Source organism: Propithecus coquereli, unplaced genomic scaffold, assembly GCF_000956105.1.
Source record: "Propithecus coquereli isolate 6110/MARCELLA unplaced genomic scaffold, Pcoq_1.0 Scaffold6, whole genome shotgun sequence".
Taxonomy (NCBI): Eukaryota; Metazoa; Chordata; class Mammalia; order Primates; family Indriidae; genus Propithecus; species Propithecus coquereli.
The window spans coordinates 11,943,129-11,963,249 of NW_012151951.1; the positions used below are offsets into that span (position 1 = coordinate 11,943,129).

Here is a 20,121-nt window from a genome sequence, read left to right on the forward strand (position 1 = left end):
GAGGAAAGAGGGGACGGGTATATGCATACACAAAGAGTGCAATGCGCACCACCCGAAGGATGGACATATTTGAAACTTGGACTTAGGGGGTGAGGGGGGAGCAAGGGCAACATACGTAACCTAAACATCTGTACCCTCATAATATGCTGAAATAAAAAAAAAAAATCCCTCATTCACTCTTCCTTCAGTTACACTCCCTCCTACCAGCTGAACTCCACTTCTGGACTGTCTATGCTTCCCCTGCATCGGGAGTGTTGCTGGAGAAGGGCCCCAGACATATCATTTGGGGCACCTAAGAACTCAAGGTTAGGCTCTGTGCAGTCCTGGACCAACACAGTCAGTTTCCGCTCTAACTTCCCTTAAGAGTTATTTCAAAAGTCAAAAACCCTATCTTCTATAGTGATATGTTCCAGACATTGAAATGCCGGAGTTTGCATTGTGGCAATAAAGCAAAGGGCTAAGTTCTATGTCCGGGTTCATGAGATGCAGACGAGAGCAGCAGGTTTAGAATGGCAGGAAGATGCCGAAACAGAACTAATATAGCAGATGTGGAAGCACAGCACCTTAGCTAACCATAAGAACGTAAGTCCCCCTATGTTTCACAGAAGTCCCTGAAAAGGCATTCACCGTACTTCCTCAGACCAAACATGGAGATTTGATCTATCTTATTTTGATCCGAAGGGTGAAGGAGAGACTCTGGTTGACCTCTGGGAAGCACACAGATCTGTCTCATCTTTCCTCTGTTTATAAATCTTTATCTCAACACACAGGGGGTGAAGTTCACACATGTAAAGGTTAGCAATATAATCGTAAGATTTTTGACCCAAGGACATCGGAATTCTGCCTTGGCTCTGCTATCTGTAAGGTTCTTGAAGGAAAAGACAAAAAAGGATCAATGGCATTTTATAATCTAGGCACACATGGCTGGTAATCCAATGCAGAAAGTTCTGGTAAAATTGATTGAGCATATGACCATAACTCAAAGCATAGGCTGGGTCTATTCCTGTCCCTAAGCCCAACCCTTACCAGAGACTCAAGGAAAGGGAGTGTGTGGTGTACAACTGAGGGAGAAAGGGAGAGACAGGCAGGCAGCTCCTGGGGCAGCTTACTCCATGGGGGGCGGGCAGCAAGGGGGGATGGAGCAAGAAGCAGAAGAGAATGTGAATACCATGGCCAGGCCTTCTTGGTGTGGGGCAAATTTTGGCTCAGTTTTTGTTTTTTTTTTTTCTTTTTCTGAGCATAACACCAGAGAGGAAGCCACAACCCTGTGTGGGACTTTTAACCCATTGTGAGCTTGCCTGTGAGTAAACAAGGCCCAAACAATGCCTGCAAATGTGAGGCAGGCCAATGAAAATTCCCTTCTCTTGGGGAGGAGCTAGAAAGGAGACAAGGAGCGGGCGAAGCCTCCTTCCTTTAAACTTAACATGGTGTTCAAGGCCCTTTCATAATTTGGTCCCCCGTCAGTGTCTCCAGTCCTGTCTCCCCATTGTAGCTGAGCTTGTCAATGTACACTAAACAAGCTGCACCTTTCCACATTTCCTTTGCTTACATTACCTTCTCTTTTTGAAATTCCCTTCTTATCTACCTGGTAAACTTTAAAATCCGGCTCAAGGGTCATCCCATCTTTGAAGCCTTCTTTTACTTTTTGAGGCAGCATTTGTTTTGTATTTTGGTTTATCGTGATATTATTTCTGAGTTTGGCTCCCCTGCTAAATTGAACTTCATGAAGACAGGGACCATGTGTTTGTCATTCATCCTTGTGCCTGGCATTTAGTTGTTGATAAGTAAACATTTTTTTTCTTAGTGTGTGAATAAGGACTGGAAGGTGATGGATATGGGGGCTCCCTTGCCAATATGTATCCATTTGAGCGCTTTATGGGATCTCGTAATAGAAGTTAGCCTTCTGTGATTCAAAGGTTTCACTAAAAAAAAAAAAAGAAAAAAAAAAGAAAAAAAGAAGTTAGCCTTCTGAGACAAAAAAAGCCAAGCACAAAGCCAGTAAATATTGCATGAGTGAAGTGGGAGCTACATCTAAATGGCTGAAAGCTTATGTAATGGCTTATATTTCTATCACCCCATGCTTTTATCTTCCTTTTGTAAATATACAGAAAACTTCCTAGTCCATTATTAATCACTGACTTGTCCTGTTTTTCATCATTTGATTTTTCTCATATGCAATGTAAACTATTCACCCTAGTGCCTGGAACAGTGCCAGTCACATAATAGATGCCCAATAAATATTTAATGAAAGAATGAATGGAGGCGAGAGGTGACATGGTATTGGGAACTGTATGTAGTTTGGACACTCTTGTGAGTAGATGGAAGAAACAAGATCCTTTCACTCTCAAGGTGTCTACACTGGCCAGAGAATTGCTAATGTGTGTGTTGAGGGGTGCATGTATTCACACTATCCCAACCAAGAGTGATAAATGGGTACATGCATGCTTATGGATACGGATGGCTTTAGAATTTCCCTTAGTAAGAAATCATTACACAACAGTACAAAGGTAGATTCATCCCTGAAAGCCACATGGTTCTACTCGTGCTCTCAAATTCCTGCTCCTTTTATGCTGTAAGTAGACTGGGGCCCTGGGGCTCATTTGATAGAATGACCAGCCACTGCAGCTTTCTGTTGTAACTAACCCGGGGCTTTCTAAAAGGAGTGGGAGGGGAGGCTCAAAGAGGTCACTCGAGGACCCAAAGTGTGCCCAGACTGGCCCTAAACGCGTGGCGTGACCTCGGGCTGAGCAGACATAAAAATCAAGGACACTAAGTGCCCAGCCACCTGGACCGCTCCAAGATCAATTAGCTTAGGAACCCTAGCCATCCGAAGAAACTCAGGCAGTGAGCCTCTCGAGGCCGGGATTGGCCGGAGCCCAAACGGAAGCGCGCTTCCGGGGGCGCGCAAGCTCGCACTGCGCAGGTGCGGAGGGAGGAGGCGCCGGCCGAGGCGCGCGGGAGGCTCCTGGAAGAAGATGAGCGCGGCGGGGCGGGGCGGGCGCCGCTGGGCACGAGTGTCCCGCTGTATCTCCTTCAGCGCGAGCCACCGGCTGTATAGGTAGGATGTGCCCACAGGTGCCAAAGGTGGGAGGCGGGCGCCAGTCCGCCGGGTAACGTCACCGGGGGCGGGGCCGGGAGGCGTGCTTGCGTGCGCGCAGGCGAGCCCTGGGCTGGGGGGCCGGTGCTGGGGGGCGGGGTCGGCAGACGGAGCGGCGGGGGGCGCGCTGGGCGTCCTCTCGGGCGAAGGATGAGAATTCCTGTGGCAGCTAGAGTTGGTTGCGCCCTGGAGGAGGCAGTGCAGCTTGGTGGTTCGCGGCCCCGACTGCGCAGGGAGACGGGCCTGGGCTCGGAGCCCACACCCAGCTCAGTGACCGGAAGCAACTTCTTTGCCCCCCAGAGCCCCTTAGTTTAGCTCAAAGGGTTGTTGCGAAGGTCAACGGAGTTAAACTTGCCGAGGTTACACAGTACGTCGTACGCTCAATAAATGTTAGCTAATATAAATAGAATATGCCTGGAGCATTAACGACAGTATCAAATATAATTACAATAAGGCAAGTTTTATCCCCTTTTCACCAGAGATAAAATGAGCCCAGATGTTAAGTTTCCTGTGAAAGCAGCACAGTTGGGATTTGAACCCCCAGCACGCAGACTGCTTGAACTCACTGAAGAGTTGATAGCAAGCTCCAGTCTCTGAGCCTCCATTTCCTCCTCTGTGAAATGATAATAATGATTTCTAACAGGATTCATCCATTCATTCACTGGACAAGGGTTTGTTTCTTGCTTATCAGCTTTTGTGCTAGGTAACATGGATACAGCATGGATCATGTCTGGCGTTTACAATCTGGCCAAATTTGGGGAGAGTAAAGTGAGAGAGCTAAAGACTTTATTTAGCACTCTAAATGCAAGAAGTGGATGAGCAGGAGAAAGTGGGGTATAGTAAAGAGGATCTCACAAAGAAAGGGGTTGTATGGCAGGAAGCTCAAACATACGACCACCGTAAAGCCTCATAGAAGATGCAAAGTTGATTGGGCAGGAATAGGTATAAAAATTCAATAAGTAAATTGTCTTCTGTCTGAAACAACAGCTAAGTGTTGTAATTTTAAAATTTCACTTAATTTGAATATCCCTCAATAGATTGGTAAAGTTGTCATTAGGCAATAGTTGCATAATAAAGCATGATTGTTAAAGAGGATACTTATCAGGTGCTGTAATTATTTTCAGGAGAAATGAGATTTAAAAAAAATTTCTTTTTCTGGACGAGTAGTTTAGCTTCTGAGAGGGATGAGATCTTACGCCACTTGAGGACAAGCACGTTCTTGTGTTTATTATTATATGCTCTTGCTTCGTTCAGTGCCTGCCTAATACCTTGTAGGTATTCAGTAAATATTTGTTGAATTGAAAAATGGAAGGACCATTAGCAGACCAGTTGTTGGAATCTTGTTGAATGTAAGTTTTGTATATGCTAATTTGTATGGTACAGTAGTCTAATTAGGAAGCATACACTGGTTTCTGATATATTGCTGAGTAATGAAATCAAAGTGATTTATGACTCCCCATTTGGTAAGCTAAAGTAATAATAAATTGTGAAACTTTTCAAAGACCAGAGCAAATAATAAATGTAGGGAACAGAGAAAGAGTTTTGAGTACAATACTTGTGTCATGATGATTTTTTTTTTTTTTTTTGTCAGTAAATCTCTGGGTGATGAAGAAAACTTGAAACTGTTTGGGAAATGCAACAATCCAAATGGCCATGGGCACAATTATAAAGGTGAGAGCCTCAAAAAGCAGCTACATAAGCCACAGAGTTTAACAGCATGTGGCATGATCATGTAAAAAAGACCAAACAAGGTATCAGAAGATTAGGATTTCTAGTTTAGTTACTGCCTCTTACTTGATCTGTGATATCTCAATCACAGTGTACTCATTTATCATGTAATACCTAATGGTATCTGTATGGAACTAAGAAATATATACATTTATAAAAGTTATTTGTAAAACATTGATCATCAAGATTTTTCAAATGCTTCATATGAGCATTTGTTAATTTGCATAGCATTACCGTAAACTGTGTATACATTTGCGTGAGTAAAGCGATAAGAGTTTAAGACCCAGTGGTAGTTTTACCTGCTCAGAAGGGCACTGCCCAATATTGGACCAGCTTGGTGTGTAGCTATACACCTGCATGTGCATTTTCTACTTTTACGGAGATTGAGCAGCATCTCGATCCTCCCTAGCACAAGTTAATAAGCAGAATTGATACCCTTTTTGTCCTTGGCTAAGTTCCTCTGCTTAGCCAAACCTCCTACTATGCTCCTTTGTCTTGGCTCAGTCTTGCTTTGGTTGATAAAGATCTAAACTAAAAGAAGAAATGTTTTGGGGAAAATATACATGTAGCTTTGGGAGACAGAGATCTAATAATATATGTTGCTAACTTGTCCTTGGATGTTAATCTGTTGAATGTCATGCTGTTTTTTGGTGTTTTGTTTTCTTTCCCATAGTTGTGGTGACAGTGCATGGAGAGGTATGTGCTTAAAATATTTATGTGGTTTGTGCAGATCATCCTCTTTCAGCCACTGTGGTGGATTCTGTATTGAAAACTTCTGTTCCAATCAGTATTGCCTCACTGTTAGCCTTTGTGTGTGTGGTGAGCTTCTACATTCTGGGCTTCTCCTCTCCCCAAGTTTTGTCTTTAATGTGCTATATGTGGACGTTACAGAAGAGCCGTACAATGAAAACAATGCTTGAAGTACACGGTGCATTGTGCTGAGATCAATGATTATCTCTGGGATGAAGCAAATGTAGGCACAATCTCTGCACATTGAACGGCCTTTACTAATTTGCCGGTGGTTTAAATATGGAGAGGCTATTAGAGTAATATTCACCTTTGTTTATTCTTTAGATTGATCCTGTTACAGGAATGATTATGAATTTGACCGACCTCAAAAAATATATGGAGGTAATGGCATGTTGGGTGCTTATTATCTGCTGTCCTCTAAATATATTAATAATATTTAGTGCCCCCCCTTTCCACCTCCTCAACCACTTATCTCCTGAGAGTCCATGACTTGTGAGTAGCATGGGGTGTGGGAGCAGGGGAGTAATTGGAGGAACTATTCTCATGGCCTTCTGAAGATATTCAGGTGACTTAATGGAAACTAGTCACAATTGCGTTACAGTGTTGAGAAGAAATGAAGCATGCTCACCTTGTATACCTTGTTGGAATATCCTGCTTTCCTTCATCTAACAAATTCTACTTTTCTTTCAAGACACAGCCTTCTCCTTGAAGCTTTATGTTCCTTCTCTGAATATTCCTTGTAGCTTTGATCATAGATTTTACCACCACCTTGTCTTCTTCACCTGGCTGTATTATAAATTCACTGGGGCAGCACATCATAGAGGTAATACACAAGAAAGTGTTCCATAAAGAATTCAGGATTGCATCATTGTAGAATTCTTGCATCGTAAGGGACCTTAGAGATTATCCAAACCAGTTTCTTCATTGCAAAGATGAAGATCGAGAGAGGCTGAACAGTGAACTAACTTGCCCAAGGTCATATGGTTAGTCATTTGCAAAGTTGGGAGTAGATTTCTTTCCATCCAGCTGTTTGTATTATGCCATCATTTCACCTGTTCTTCACTTCAGCTCCAAAACTTACTATTCTAAAATCTGACATTTGTTTCATTAAAATAATATTAATAATCATTACTTCTTTCACATTACTTATTATCTGTATTCAATAAATTTGTCTACTTTATATCAGTTTTTGAGCTAAGTACCAGAAAAACAAAGTTGAATGAGATATAGCCCACAGAGTATGCACATTACTTTTTCTAGGAGGTAAAGAATAGTAATTGCTCAATAACTGTCGATTGAACAACTGAATAAGAGGATGAGTGAAAGAACAAACAGCACTGTACTCAAAATACTTTAGGAAAGTTATAAAGACAGAGTTCTTGCATTTACTGCAGACATAAATTATATATACTCAAAGTGTTGTACAATATCAGACAACAATGTAAGAGATCTCAAGCAAACATATGACTAAATATTAGAAGAGGGGTTCTCTATGCTTTTTTCTACTTTTATATACACGAAGGACACCACACATTTCTATTAGTAAAATTGGCTCTTCATGGCATATAAAGTGAAGTTAGAGCCCTACAAATGGCACTGAGACATCCCTGGTGGCTGCAGGGCTAGTAGTGGAGTGTTTCATTTTTCTCGGGCCCCTGGGAGAAGCACTGAGTCCTGTCATGACTCCTGCGGGCAGACAGGACAGCTGAGCCCTTCTCAGATGGTCGGGGGCTTCCGGAAGTGCTCAGATGTGTTTCTTAAGGCACCATATGTGAAGAAGTAGGTCTGTGACCATTTAAAACCCCAAAGCTGAAATCTCTTTTTAAGCAGATGCAGAATGCAGCCATTGCAGCAAACAGGAGTGGGCAGAACTCTTGTTGACCAGGGCATTGCTGGCTCTCCTGCCACCAGGATGGCTTAGCCCCTGTAGCCTGTGATGTTTGGAGGACATGTTTGAAAAATACTCTAAAAGATACCAACTGTTCCCTTCTGTGGCTAATGGTTTGTGCAGCAGCCAGCAACAGTGATACCTATTGTAGTCGAAGTTTGTAAAACACACCAAATGTTGCTGTTCACACTAGACACTCACCAACTCCGGAAAAGATACACCAAAATGTCACTTTTCCAAGCTGTTTTGCTTCTACCTAAGCTTTTGTCCATCCTTAGCCACCAAGACTGCGAGTGTGCAAGTTACTGTTGCCGATGGGTCCTTCTTGGACAGTTGCTGCTGCAAAGAGGCTCTTGTCTCTTTTCACATTACATCAGAAGTGCTGCTACTGAGAGACAACAGTTCCCTGCTGCTGAGCCTGGGCATCTGCAGGCCTGTTGTGAGGAGCCTCCCACTTCTCTGAGCTCCTGGGGGACTCTGCCCAGCACCTGCTGGGGAATGGTGTCAGTCTGGTTCCAGATTGAACATGGCCTTTGCATACACAGCATGTTCATGGCCCAGCCTAAAGTAATTCTTATCACCTCCTCATGTGAAGGCAGCCATTGCCATCCTGGCTGGAGCCCCCCAGCCTTGAGATGTTTCCTGGGCCAGCCCTTCCTTGGGGCCTCCAGGAAAACAGAAGCTCCCTCTCTCAGTGGCTTCCCCTTGCCCTTCCTGGGGCTGCTAGGGGCACATCACGATGTGCCATGGAGCGAATCTGGCTCTTGGTGACAGGGGAGAATGACTCGTTTGTTGGAAATACACCTTGTTACCAGAGAAAATCCCCAGGCACCTCGGAACAAATCTATTTAATTCCAACGTGAACTAGCCACAAGACAACTTTTTAATCAGCTTACTAAGTTGGAGCAATATAATAGCTCTTGCTGATTTTAGCAATGATAAAAATGTGTTTTAAACACATAGTGTTAAGTTTTATGAGGAAAAGGATCATAAAGAAGGATAGTAGTGCACATGACTTAATTTTTCTATTAGATGGGCAAAAGTGGCTGTTTCTGCACAGAACCCTTGGGTGTTGTTCTATAAACATTCGTGGCCTCCCATTCTGCCCATGTCACCTCTGTCCTGCACATGGTTCGGTTTGTGTAGCACCCTAATTTTCTCTGTGCGCGGATGAACATCCCTTCGTCTATTCCTCTGTGATTGACTCATTATCTTCCCTCTTGGGGGATGGGAGGGAAGAGCAAGCCCTGCAGAAGAGGCTTCAATGGAGAAATTGGGACTGAAACTGGGATTTAAGATAAAGCAGAGATATTTATTTTCTTGACATCGATGTGGAACATCCCTTCATTTGGTCTATTTTAACAGCTGTTTGATCTAAGACTAAGTATTTTTATATGATTCTAGTTTTACTCAAGAAATGATCTCTATTATTGTTATTTATATATGCTTCTTGAAACCACACCATATGGAAAATTAGATTTTCCATATGTTTAGATGCTTAGATTTTTTACAATAGCTAAAAGTGAAAACTTAGAATAAGGCAATTCAATCTTTGCTAATGACAAGGAAAAACATTACGTTAATATATATAAGCATTAGGGAGTAATAGTCTTTACATATTTATATTTTTTCTCCTAGTAGGAGCCCAAGATCATTCTTAAATTACTCCTCATAGCAGAAATTTAGAACTACTTATATAATTTCAGTCTAGATCTGCTTTATAAAATGTAATGCTCACTGGGTCTTTGTTATAATGATAATGTGGCATTTATTCCATAGGTGTGACTGTGTTATGGAAAAATATTTCTGGTGTCTTTTTTGTACAGAATTCAAGAAGTGTTCAACTGAATTCTGAACCACAATGGCTTGTGTTTGTGAGAAAACTCCAGGAGTTCTCGTCTACTTTTTGGTTTCTCACCTCTTTGCAGTCAGTAACAAGGATACCTAACTAATACAAAGAGCTGGGCCTGGCTTTATTTTACAACTTTAAACTTTGTAAGATGCAGGTCTAGTACTTAGAAGTATTGAGTTAGTAGCTAAATGATAGGGTAAGGTTTAGAGGCATAGGGGGAAAAATTTGGGATTTGAGTCATAAATGTAATCAATTATTTTTTTCCTTTGTATTGCCTCTAGGAGGCAATTATGAAGCCCCTTGATCATAAGAATCTGGATTTGGATGTGCCATACTTTGCAGATGTTGTAAGGTGGGTGTCACTATCTTGCCTTATATAGGTAGTAAGAAAGAAGAATTGATTTGAACATGTTACTTTATCTAATTGCTGTGTGATTTCTAAACTTTTAGTTTAATGATATCTTTCAAAATTAGAATTTCTGTTCTAAATATTATATGTGAAATTTTGTTTATTATTTGCATTTTGAAGCTTTTTCCTTTCTTTTTTTTCTACAGCACAACTGAAAATGTAGCTGTATATATCTGGGAAAACCTCCAGAAAATTCTTCCTACGGGAGTTCTTTATAAAGTAAAAGTGTATGAAACTGACAAGAATATAGTAGTTTATAAAGGAGAATAGCTCTTAGGGATTAACATTGTAGAAAGACTAATTTCTTTCCATATTTGAAAAAGATCTTTATCCCCTTGAAATATTAAGAAGTTACCACAGGATTGTTACACCTCCCCATTGTGCTCTGGAGTACCTGATTTATTGAAATCATTGTAAGACCTGTTAAATCTTATAAACCAAACTTGTAATATATCCTGAATATCATTTGGAAAGTCTCTTATCTCTAGATTAAAAGTCACTTCATTTTTGTGAAATATTTTGATGTGGAATTATTTGAAAGCAAAAGCAATCTATTTTTGTTGTTTTCGCTATTATCTCATTTTTAGAATCTTTTTTGGTATAATATAAATGGTAAAAATGTTTCATACAACTTAAAGTAGGCGAATCTTACAAAAAATAAAATTCAAATGACCACAAAGTCTGGAGACAGTATATGTTTTTTAATAGATTGAACTTCCTTGATTACTTCTTCTTGGGTATGCTAAAGGCACAAATTTATTCAGTGAAAATTAGACACACACATCATCTGAGGCAATGCATTGTAGATGCATGTACAAAGATTGATGGAAATGCTGCTATAGAGCACATTGTTTGCGGGGAGTTAGCTACGCTCCCAGCAAAAAATCGGGTCCCTTAGGTAGGGGTCGTTGCAAAGGATGAGAAAATAATAGAAAATGGAAAATAATAGAAATAAAAGAATACACAGAGACAAAGGTATAGTTTTATAAATTTATAAAGATAATAGACAAAAGCGAGGTACACAGGTACTCAGGGGGACCTTGTGATTTCTCCGTTAATCACAAAGGCCAAGAGTGAAGTTTTACATGAGTATTTATAGGTACAGTGATCGGTTGCCAAGGGTAACAGATTTACATAATAACAGGTAGTTCATCTTAGGTTAAAAATATTTCAAAAAGCTTCTTTAGATCCCTTAACTAACTCTATCTACGTGAACTAATGGTTACAAAGTCTTTCAAAGACAAACTTTTAAGTTCTAAGGTAAATTTATCACTTAACAGAAGGGTTAAACAGAGATATAACGGCTCCATATTTTCTTTATCAAGTTACTGTGTATTGAGACAAGTTGTCAGGAGCTTAAGCAGGAACGGTCCCTTGGGCTAATTGCTTTTAGCCACAGGTGTCTGTCTGTTGGGCATTCTTTGATCAGCTCTCATCCTCTGGCTCCTAGCAGACCTGCTTTGCCTTTCAAAGCAAGTCAGAACCACAGGTCTGAGAATTGCAGCGCCATCTTGGGAAGCAGCTGCCACTGATCTTTGAGATGCCCTCCTGAGGTGAAGCAGCTTTTGATATGCAAACTACACGTTCACATATTCCTTCAGGGCAAAGCCCTGCAAAACTGGGACCATTTCTGTCTCTAATATAGTTATATTAATTTATGGAGCGACCGTTGTTCATTGCAATTTTTCACAGCTTATTGAACTATGAATTGCTAGTGAGGAGCAATACCTTAAACATATCATGGAATATCAGTAAATTATTTGTTATGTATATTTTTTTGGATTTCCGGACCTTATATTCACCTGAATAACTCAGAAGACTGTAGAATAACATATTTTAAACCTTGTTAAAATAGTCAACATAAAAAGAATCCACTAGTTTGTAAAGCATTTCCTGTATATAGTTTTAACTAATTAATCCCTTTTTGCTCTGATCATTCAGCTTACCTATGTAAGTTGAATTACATATCCTTGGCATTCATCTCTGGGATGACTAAATCCACAAGAATGTATTTGTTTGCTTTACACAAAGAACTATTCTTTTGTGTTCTCATTTGTATTCTAACTTTCTTAAATAGAGGGTTTTAATTTTGTTTCCACGTAGCAACTGACAATACAATGAATTCTCAGAATGTTGCCTGAAAATAGTAGAAGGACTTATGCAGTGATTACTGTTCTAGAAAAATTTCAAAGGAATAGCTTTTATTTTGGAGATTTAGTAACTACAGAACTTTATTATAAATTTTGGCAGTAATGCATGTCCACTCAAATTTGAATGTATTTTATTAATCAAACATAATTTTTATGTTATCTCTGTAGACTATTTTGTATTGATGACTTGAAAGACAGAATAGATATTAATTAAGGCACTTTGTTTTAATTCTCACAGATACCATGCAAGATAGGTATTATTCTCTTAAAGTTAGTCTAGTTTAAACAACTTATATCACTCAGCAATAAATGGCAAACTGAATGTTTAATACTCAGGGTCTTTCTGACTACAAAACAGATTCCAAAAAGGACAATGTATGTATATTTCCAGATTTTCAAAAAGTACAGAATTTTGAAGATCTACTGTCAATTAGAAAAGCATTATTTTTCATAGTAACATTGACACTCCAGGTGTTCATTGTTCATGAGTTGCTTCAAGAGAACTTTTGTTCCTACTTGCTCCTTAGAAAAGTAAAAATTCTCTCTCTCTCTCTCTCTACTCCTCCCTCCCTCCCTCCCTGTATATTTTTTTTGATTTCTGGACCTTATATTCACCTGAATAACTCAGAAGACTGTAGAATAACATATTTTAAGCCCTGTTAAAATAGTCAACATAAAAAGAATCTACTACTTTGTAAAGCATTTGAGTGAGTGAGTAGTTGAGTGAATGATTGGAAGAACCACAGATGTGTAGGTGATTTTCTTCTAAGTGTCTTGAGAGCCTGCTCTCACAGATCATATCAAGCTATATTGTAATTGTTGCCTTACCTGTTGGCTTTTTTTTCATTACCCTGAATTCCTTATGGGCAAAGTTTTTATTCTAAACAGAGTATCTGATAAATAGTACTTAATAATTTTTTGTTAAATAAATGAGTGGCATATTCGTAGAAACTGTTGAAATTTTATAGTGCCTTACATACATATGGGCACTTAATAAATATTTTTAGAATTGAATAACCTGGAAGTTTTGAGGCTTGAATGCAAGTCCCTAGTGCTGTTACGATTTAGTTGAGTCACGTTCATCTCTGGGCTTCCGTTTCTTTACATGTAAAATGAATCCTTGGACTAGATGCTTTCTGGAGTTACTTCTACCTCTTTTATATCTAGATGATTTTAAATACCAAATGAATAAATATTATTAAGTTAGAGAAGGAAAAAGATCATTATGGGGTGGTGAGATTTGGAAAAAGCTTAGGGGAGGAGGTAAGTCCTGAATGGTACTTAAAGTGATGGCATAAGTGGTGGTTTGGGATTCTGGAGAAGAGAGGGAATGAGTACTGAAAGGGTAAAATTTCATTAGTGAGGTTGGTAGGGTGAGAACATACCGAGTACAACTGGGATATAGTGAATAGATTAATCTTAGTAGAGTGGTAGTGAGGTGTGAGAGGTGTCATAGAAATAAACTTGGAAATATAGGGTGGGGACAGCCTGGAGGGCCTTGAATGTCAATTTGGTCTTTATCCTTTAAGGAATAGGGAGATGTTTGTTTTTTAAAGAAGATAACCAGCTGGACCAAGGGAAGCAAGGAAACTAGTTGTAAAGCTGTTGCAGGAATCTAGACCCGCTGGGCGGTAGTGGTGGCGGTGGAACTAGACAGGGGCAGGAAAATAGAGCTAATGTTGTGCAGTGCGTACTGTGGTGTCAGGCCTTTTGCTAAATGCTTGTTATATTGCCTCATTTTATCCTCATAACCACCCTGCTGGGTGAGTGTGTTAGTTGTCTACTGCTGCATAACAAATTACCCCAAAACATAGTGGCTTAAAACAGCACACATTTATCATCTCAGCTTTGTGGGCCAGAAAGCCTGGGGTGGCTTAGCTGGGACTTCTGGCTCAGGGTCACTGACAAGGCTGCAGTCAGCTCAAGGCTGGACAAGGAAGGATCTGCTTCCCGACTCACACGCATGGTGACAGGATTCAGTTCCTCATGGGTGGTTGGACTGAGGCATCAGTTCACCGCTGTTTCTTGCCACATAGGCCTTTTCATAGAGCATCTTCCAGCATGATAGCTTGCTTCATCAGAGTGAGCAGGTAGGAGGGCGAGGGAGAGTGCCCGCAGGATCGAAGACACAGTTGTTTGTAACCGAATCACTTTTTCTGTGTTTTGTTCCTTAGAAGCACGTCCTCCAGGGGAGAGGATTACACATACGTTGCTAGTGTGTCAGGTGTGACGTGGAGATAGCCGGAGATGAGGCTGGAGAGGTATATATATTTCAGGCCCTTTCTTTTTTTCCCCTTTGGCCTTTGCTACTCACAAATATCATCCCCTTTTTGATGCCAGGGGAGTAAAGCACATTTCCTTTTGCAGGAGTGAAATATCAGAGTAGCAGTGGTTGTTCACAGTGGGAATTGTAGAGTTTGTGGTTAAAGAAGTATAAAAGTCTTGGATGCACAACTCTTGAAATTAAAACCAACTCTAAGGTGAAAAGTTAAGAAAAAATATAATCACCGTATCTCTGTGAACATAATGACCAGAGCTTAGCTATCGTTTGTATTGCCTTCATTGATGTAGTAACCACCACATCAATTGGTGGTTATAAAAATAGCCAGAATACTTTGATCAGTTGTGTACATGTGGCCATTAATACACTAGATTTAGGATAAGTGATCTGTTTTGCTTTTTAAACTCCAAACTTCTAAATTCCTCCTGGAATTGAAATTATCTTAAAGTTGGGAAACAGATAGTGTTCATTTTGCTTTTGTTATGTGTGGGATATTTCTAGCCTCCCTTGCACATAGAAAAATCATTGTTAGTTTCACACAATTTAACTTTATAGCAAGATTCTCCTGCAAGACACTTTTGGAAAATGTCCCAGATAAACACTGTTAGAGTCTCCACGTAGCTGCAAAGAGAACGGCTACACCACAAAACAAAAGTAGGGGAAAGTGGTTCTTGCAGTGGAAGATTTTCAGAGCAGCACTTCTGTTTTCAAGTGGCTTACACTTGGTTTGTTTCCTTCAAAAATCTAACCCCCCATTCCCTCAAGTGCTCCGCAGCCATTGAGACAGAAGAATTAATGATTTAAAAAAAGAGAAATAGAACGCTAAAACGACATCCCCAGCTTATAAGGCTGGTGTTCTCAAAGATGCACAAGAAACAAATCCCAGTACTTAAACCCAAGTTCACCCTCATCAAACCAGTTTATTCAGTGAAATTTTCCAATTTAGTGTGCTAATAAGTACGAACCAAGTTGTCAAACCCTTTTCACTTTTCACAAGAACCTTAATAGATATGAGGTGGCTGGGGACAACCTGAAGAAATAGCAGGGCTAGTGTTGTCATTCACCTGTTACCATTTTTGTTTGACCACAGGTAGAACCACTGGTGGGTGTTTCATGGGCATCTCCAACTTAACATTTCCAAACAGGAATTTCTGATTTCTTCTTCAAAGCCTGCCCCTCCACCAGTTGTCCTTAAAAATGCTACCACCATCCATTCCTTTTTTTCAAGCCAGAAATCTGGGAGTTGTCTTTGATTCCCCCCACCCCCTACCCCATCCCACGTCTTACGTCTAATCTGTCCGAAAGTTCTATTAATTCTATGTCCAAAATATATAATGATTTTTTCGGTCTATCTCTCCATTTCTGATGCCACCACTCTAGTCCAAGCCACCACCATTTCTTGCCTGGATTACTGACATGGCCTCTTAAGTGGTCTCTGGCTTTTACTTTGTTTCTCTCCCATAATTCTGGATCTTTCTAAAAGAATAAATCTTGTCTCCTCACCCCATTACCCCTAAAAGCTTACTCTTGCTTTTAAAGGAGTGGGGGGAGGTGGTGGTGACCAAATACACATGTTTAACAAGCTATAGGAGGAGTAACGAATATTTATGAAGAGAAAACGCTCATGTATAGTTGTGCTTTACAGCTCCCATCCCATCCTGGCTGGAACTCAGTTTTTTTCTGGGGTCCCCTTGGCCGAGAGGGGTCCATTCAGTTAGCAGGAGGCTTATGATTTTATTTTTACTTCACAAATACCAAGCTTTTGAACATACTTCAGATAGACGTTCTTCTTTATGCCCTTCAGTGTAGGGACCAACACAACATAAAATAAAATCCCCTAAGTATTCCTCCAAATCTGTTTATCTGGCTAACTTTATCTTGGGAATTTTCCATTTTTATTTGTGGATAAAATTCATTTTAATCCTCAACTACTAATTTAGGTAAAGATAAGCTAGAACTCTGAATCAAAGCTCTTTTAGTGAATAGCTGTCCTCATGAACACACTGTCAGAAGTTAACCATCCTAAGTCAGAGGCTCACTGACAAGGGGCTCCCTTTTTAGCAGGATGAACAGTAAAGTTGCACGTAATTGTTTTTTCTCCCCCAGCTGTTCAGAATAGGTTTGCCCCAGGCAGAGAGAGCCTCAGCTCATCTTGGAAAGAATGCTTTTTATCATTCTATCTGTTTGGCCCTGAGAGCAGGTTCTTTGTGGAAAATGGAACTGAACTCATCTGTGGCAACACTGAGGTAATATGTGTTTTCCAGCAAACAAGGTCCTGATTTGTTGCCATAATAACCCTCAATAATTCCCAGAGTACTAGGGGGAAAGTCAAGGCTCCATTTTTGAAGGAGAAAACTGTGTTTAGAAAAGGAAAAATTACAACTTAATCAAATTGTGGGGTATAATATTCCACCCTCATTTGAGATCATATTGATGTCTATGTAGTTAACTAACTTCAGGTTTTTGACGTGGCTTGTTGACGTTTTTTCATTGGCTTGTTGTGAGTTAACATTATGCCAGCCACAATGTGTCCATTGTCTTAATCACCCTGACTCTAAGGTAGGAATCATCTCCAGTTTACTCATAAGGAAGGTGGGGTTTAAGGAGATAAAGAATCTTTTTCAAAGTCACCTAGTAAGTGGAAGAGCTGGGATTTGAACCTAGGTCTCTTTGGCCTAAACAAAACAACAACAACAAAAGAGACTCAAATTAAAACAACTATTCAAAAATTTGCCAGAACTCTTTAAATGTGCATAATATACTTATTTTGTTATTTTAGCCAAAGGCTTTTTGAGTTTGTTGGACTCAAGCATTGGGTCTAAAGTTATTTTTCTATGTAGGTTATATATATAAGCATAGATACAGATACTTTTGCATATGTCAAATTATTTCCCACTTATATCAAGTATGTATGTTTAACTTCATTTATTTTCATCTAATTATATGGATGTATGGATGTAACATACATCAAATCAAGGTAGGGTGGTCCATATGTTCCCAGTTTTTCAGCAATCAGAAGTAAAATAATTCTAATTTTCACTTGGATCTACTGAAGGACATTAAGGGTGAACCAGTTTGTAACCCAGAGCAGCTCCTGGGAAATTCTGTAGCCTCTCCTTTGAGCCTACAGAGGCTCTAAAGCTTCTTTTTATCTCAGCCTCCACAATATTAAACCCAAACTTTGCATTTGTTCTTTCTCCCTCCAAGCCCCTCTCCCAACTCAACTCTTTATTATGTAGAATAATTTAACCCCTTTATCCATTATGTACTTTCTCTGTAAGAGGAGAGAGCCTGGAAGCTGACCCAGCAAGGCAGAAAACATTCTACATACTTAGAAACTCGAAGGGTGGAGATTAAGATGGAGCCATGTACCAGCTGTTTCTTAACAGCGGTTACAGTGGAGCAATTTCAGTCCTTGTTCTAGGCACCATTTTGTCTGTGTATATTTATATTATTATAATCCATGGTTTTCTTGTCCATCGGTATATCATTTGTGATGCATTTTTAAGGCATTAAATGATAATTATTTAGATAGCACTTACTTTGTGCCAGGCACTGTTCTAGGTGCTTTATATATATTAACTCGTTTAATCCCCACAACAACCTATGAGGTAGCTGCTGTTTTCCTTCCTTTGAAGAAACCAAGGCATACAGAAGGTAAAGTTACCTGTGTAAGGTTCCACAGCTAATAAAAGTCAAATGAAATTGCACTCAGGTAGGCTGGCTTCAGAGTTTATGCTTTTTAAGCACTTGCTGTACTATCTACCTCTCTTCTGAAATAATATACTTTTGCTTGATTATTAAACTGTCAACATTTACTTAAAAAAGTAATGTAGGGGTTGATAATAATAATACACTGTCGAAATTTTCTGTCCTGAATTCTTTCTCCTGCTCTGAATGGTTGGTGTAGTAGTAGTTGGACCATTGACCAGGGTTGGGATGCTTGTTAATGTGTGGAGACCCTGGAGGAAATGGGATTTGGAAGACATCAATTTTCTTTCCTGCTTCTCAGAATGAACTATCACTTCCTTTGGTTAGATAGACAGTTGCTGTTTCTAGCAATATGAATACATTGAATTTATGAAACAGCTGCAAACAAGACAACATGAAAGTGGAAAAACAAGGTTGGGCAAGTGAGTGAGGGAGTGATAAACAGTCTATCTATTTTTCACCTCTTCTTTCTGTACAGGAGGTACAGCCTGCTCCCTTGCAGTTGTGTCTTTTTTGGGGGGTGGGTAGGTGGGGAGGAAGAGGGTGTATCACTTTTCAATTAGGATCAGAAGATTGATTGCCAATGTGAGGATCAGGATGAGCTACTCCTGTATCTGTGAATGTGCATACTTCTTTAGCTCTTTACTCTTCTTCTGCTACCTACCTTGCTTACTACTTACTGGATTCACTTAAGGGGTAACCAGGGACGGTGAATACCTGGAACCTGTGCTGCTTCAATTCCTGCCTCCTCAGTCCAAGGAAGATGTCACTAGTTGAATATATTTTTTATATTCTTTACTTCTGAGTCTGGATTTTGCATCCGAATTCTAAACAGTGCTCCCAGAAACCCCTGTTAATCAGTCAGATGGATGTGCCATGAGGTAGCATGAACTTACCATTCCCGACTAGACCCTTAGAACTAGGTCTGGGTATGACAGAGAAATCAAAATTGAGACCTGGAAGGGGCTGAGACACCTGGGCCAACCCTTATCTAGCAGATGAGAAAACGGGGAGAGGAAGGTAAGGCAACATGTCTAAGGTCACCTTTCTACTTAGTAGCAGAACTAGAATTTAATAAGTTTTGTGCCTCCTAATACGGTGTTCTGGCTTAGCTGCTTCTGTGCTGCTTGTCTGAATTCAGCTACCCAGATTTCTTTGAGTCTAAAAACTTTCCATCTTCAGAGAATATCTTTGCTGGAGCTTCAGCTTGTGGCAAAGTCAATATTTGTTACACCTTCCATGTTGAACCTGAGGTGAGGGCCAGGTTGGGCCGTGAAAGATAAATATAAAACATATTCCTAGCTTGTTGGGTCAGGACTCATTGCAGTTTATCTTGGAGATGGCAGCAGAGAAGTAGGGCATAGAGGAGCACTGCTAGAGTAGGCAGACTGCTTGTGTCAGCAAGGAACACCCATACCCTCTCCTTGTCATATGATCTGGGAGAGCCAGTTGTTTTGGGGAATCCCAGGTGATGCAAGAGCTTCTCAGGAACCCCAATGGTGTCCTGGTTAGGGGTGCAGGCTTTGAAGTGGTTTACACTAGGCTTCAAAACCCACCTTCACTATTTATTTGCCAAGTGACTTTGGGCAAATTATATCTCCCTCTCAGGCTGAGTGTCATCATCTATAAAATGGTCAGATCTCATAGGATTGTTGTGAGGATTAAATGAAATGATTCATGTAAAGTGCTTAGCACGAGGCCTGGCAGATCAAATGTTGGCTACCCAGTGACATTATAGAAAATAGCAGAATAAGGAGCTCCAAGGAGTGGGTCCTCCATTGAAGCAACCATTAAGCTGTCAAAAACTGTCAATCATCTTTTTCAGAACTCTGGAATCTAATAACTTACAGCTACCAAGGCAATGCTTAATGAAAAAAGAGCCTGTTAAATTGTTGGCATTTAAGATAATCTGTCAGGTCACTGGCTGTCTGCTGAGATAACAGAAAAGAGACTTTAGTGACCACACACAACAAGAAATGCAGTTTTTGCAAAAATTGTTTATAAAAGTCACTAAACAAATGGACAACTGCAGCCCTCAGCAATCTACAGTACCAAACCCTGGGACGGGAGGAGTATCAGGTTTCCAGAGTTACCACATTATAATATTCCAAATGTCTAGTCTTCAACAAAAAATTACAAGGCACACAAAATAATAGGAAAGTATGGTCCATTCAAAGAAAAAAACTTGATAGAAACATCCCTGAGGCAGCCCAGTCATTGGACTTACTAGGCAAAGACTTTAAGTCAACTGTCTT

The 20,121-nt window shown here is 40.2% G+C and overlaps 1 protein-coding gene across 1 annotated transcript; it reads left to right on the forward strand.

Annotated features, from left to right (window-relative positions):
- Positions 1-2,931: 2,931 nt before the first annotated feature.
- On the forward strand, positions 2,932-10,232 carry PTS (6-pyruvoyltetrahydropterin synthase). The gene is made up of 6 exons (XM_012659235.1): positions 2,932-3,058; positions 4,689-4,768; positions 5,499-5,521; positions 5,900-5,956; positions 9,597-9,667; positions 9,871-10,232. The coding sequence occupies exons 1-6, from the start codon at positions 2,976-2,978 to the stop codon at positions 9,992-9,994; spliced, it is 438 nt and encodes a 145-aa protein (XP_012514689.1). The 5' UTR covers positions 2,932-2,975; the 3' UTR covers positions 9,995-10,232.
- Positions 10,233-20,121: the final 9,889 nt, after the last annotated feature.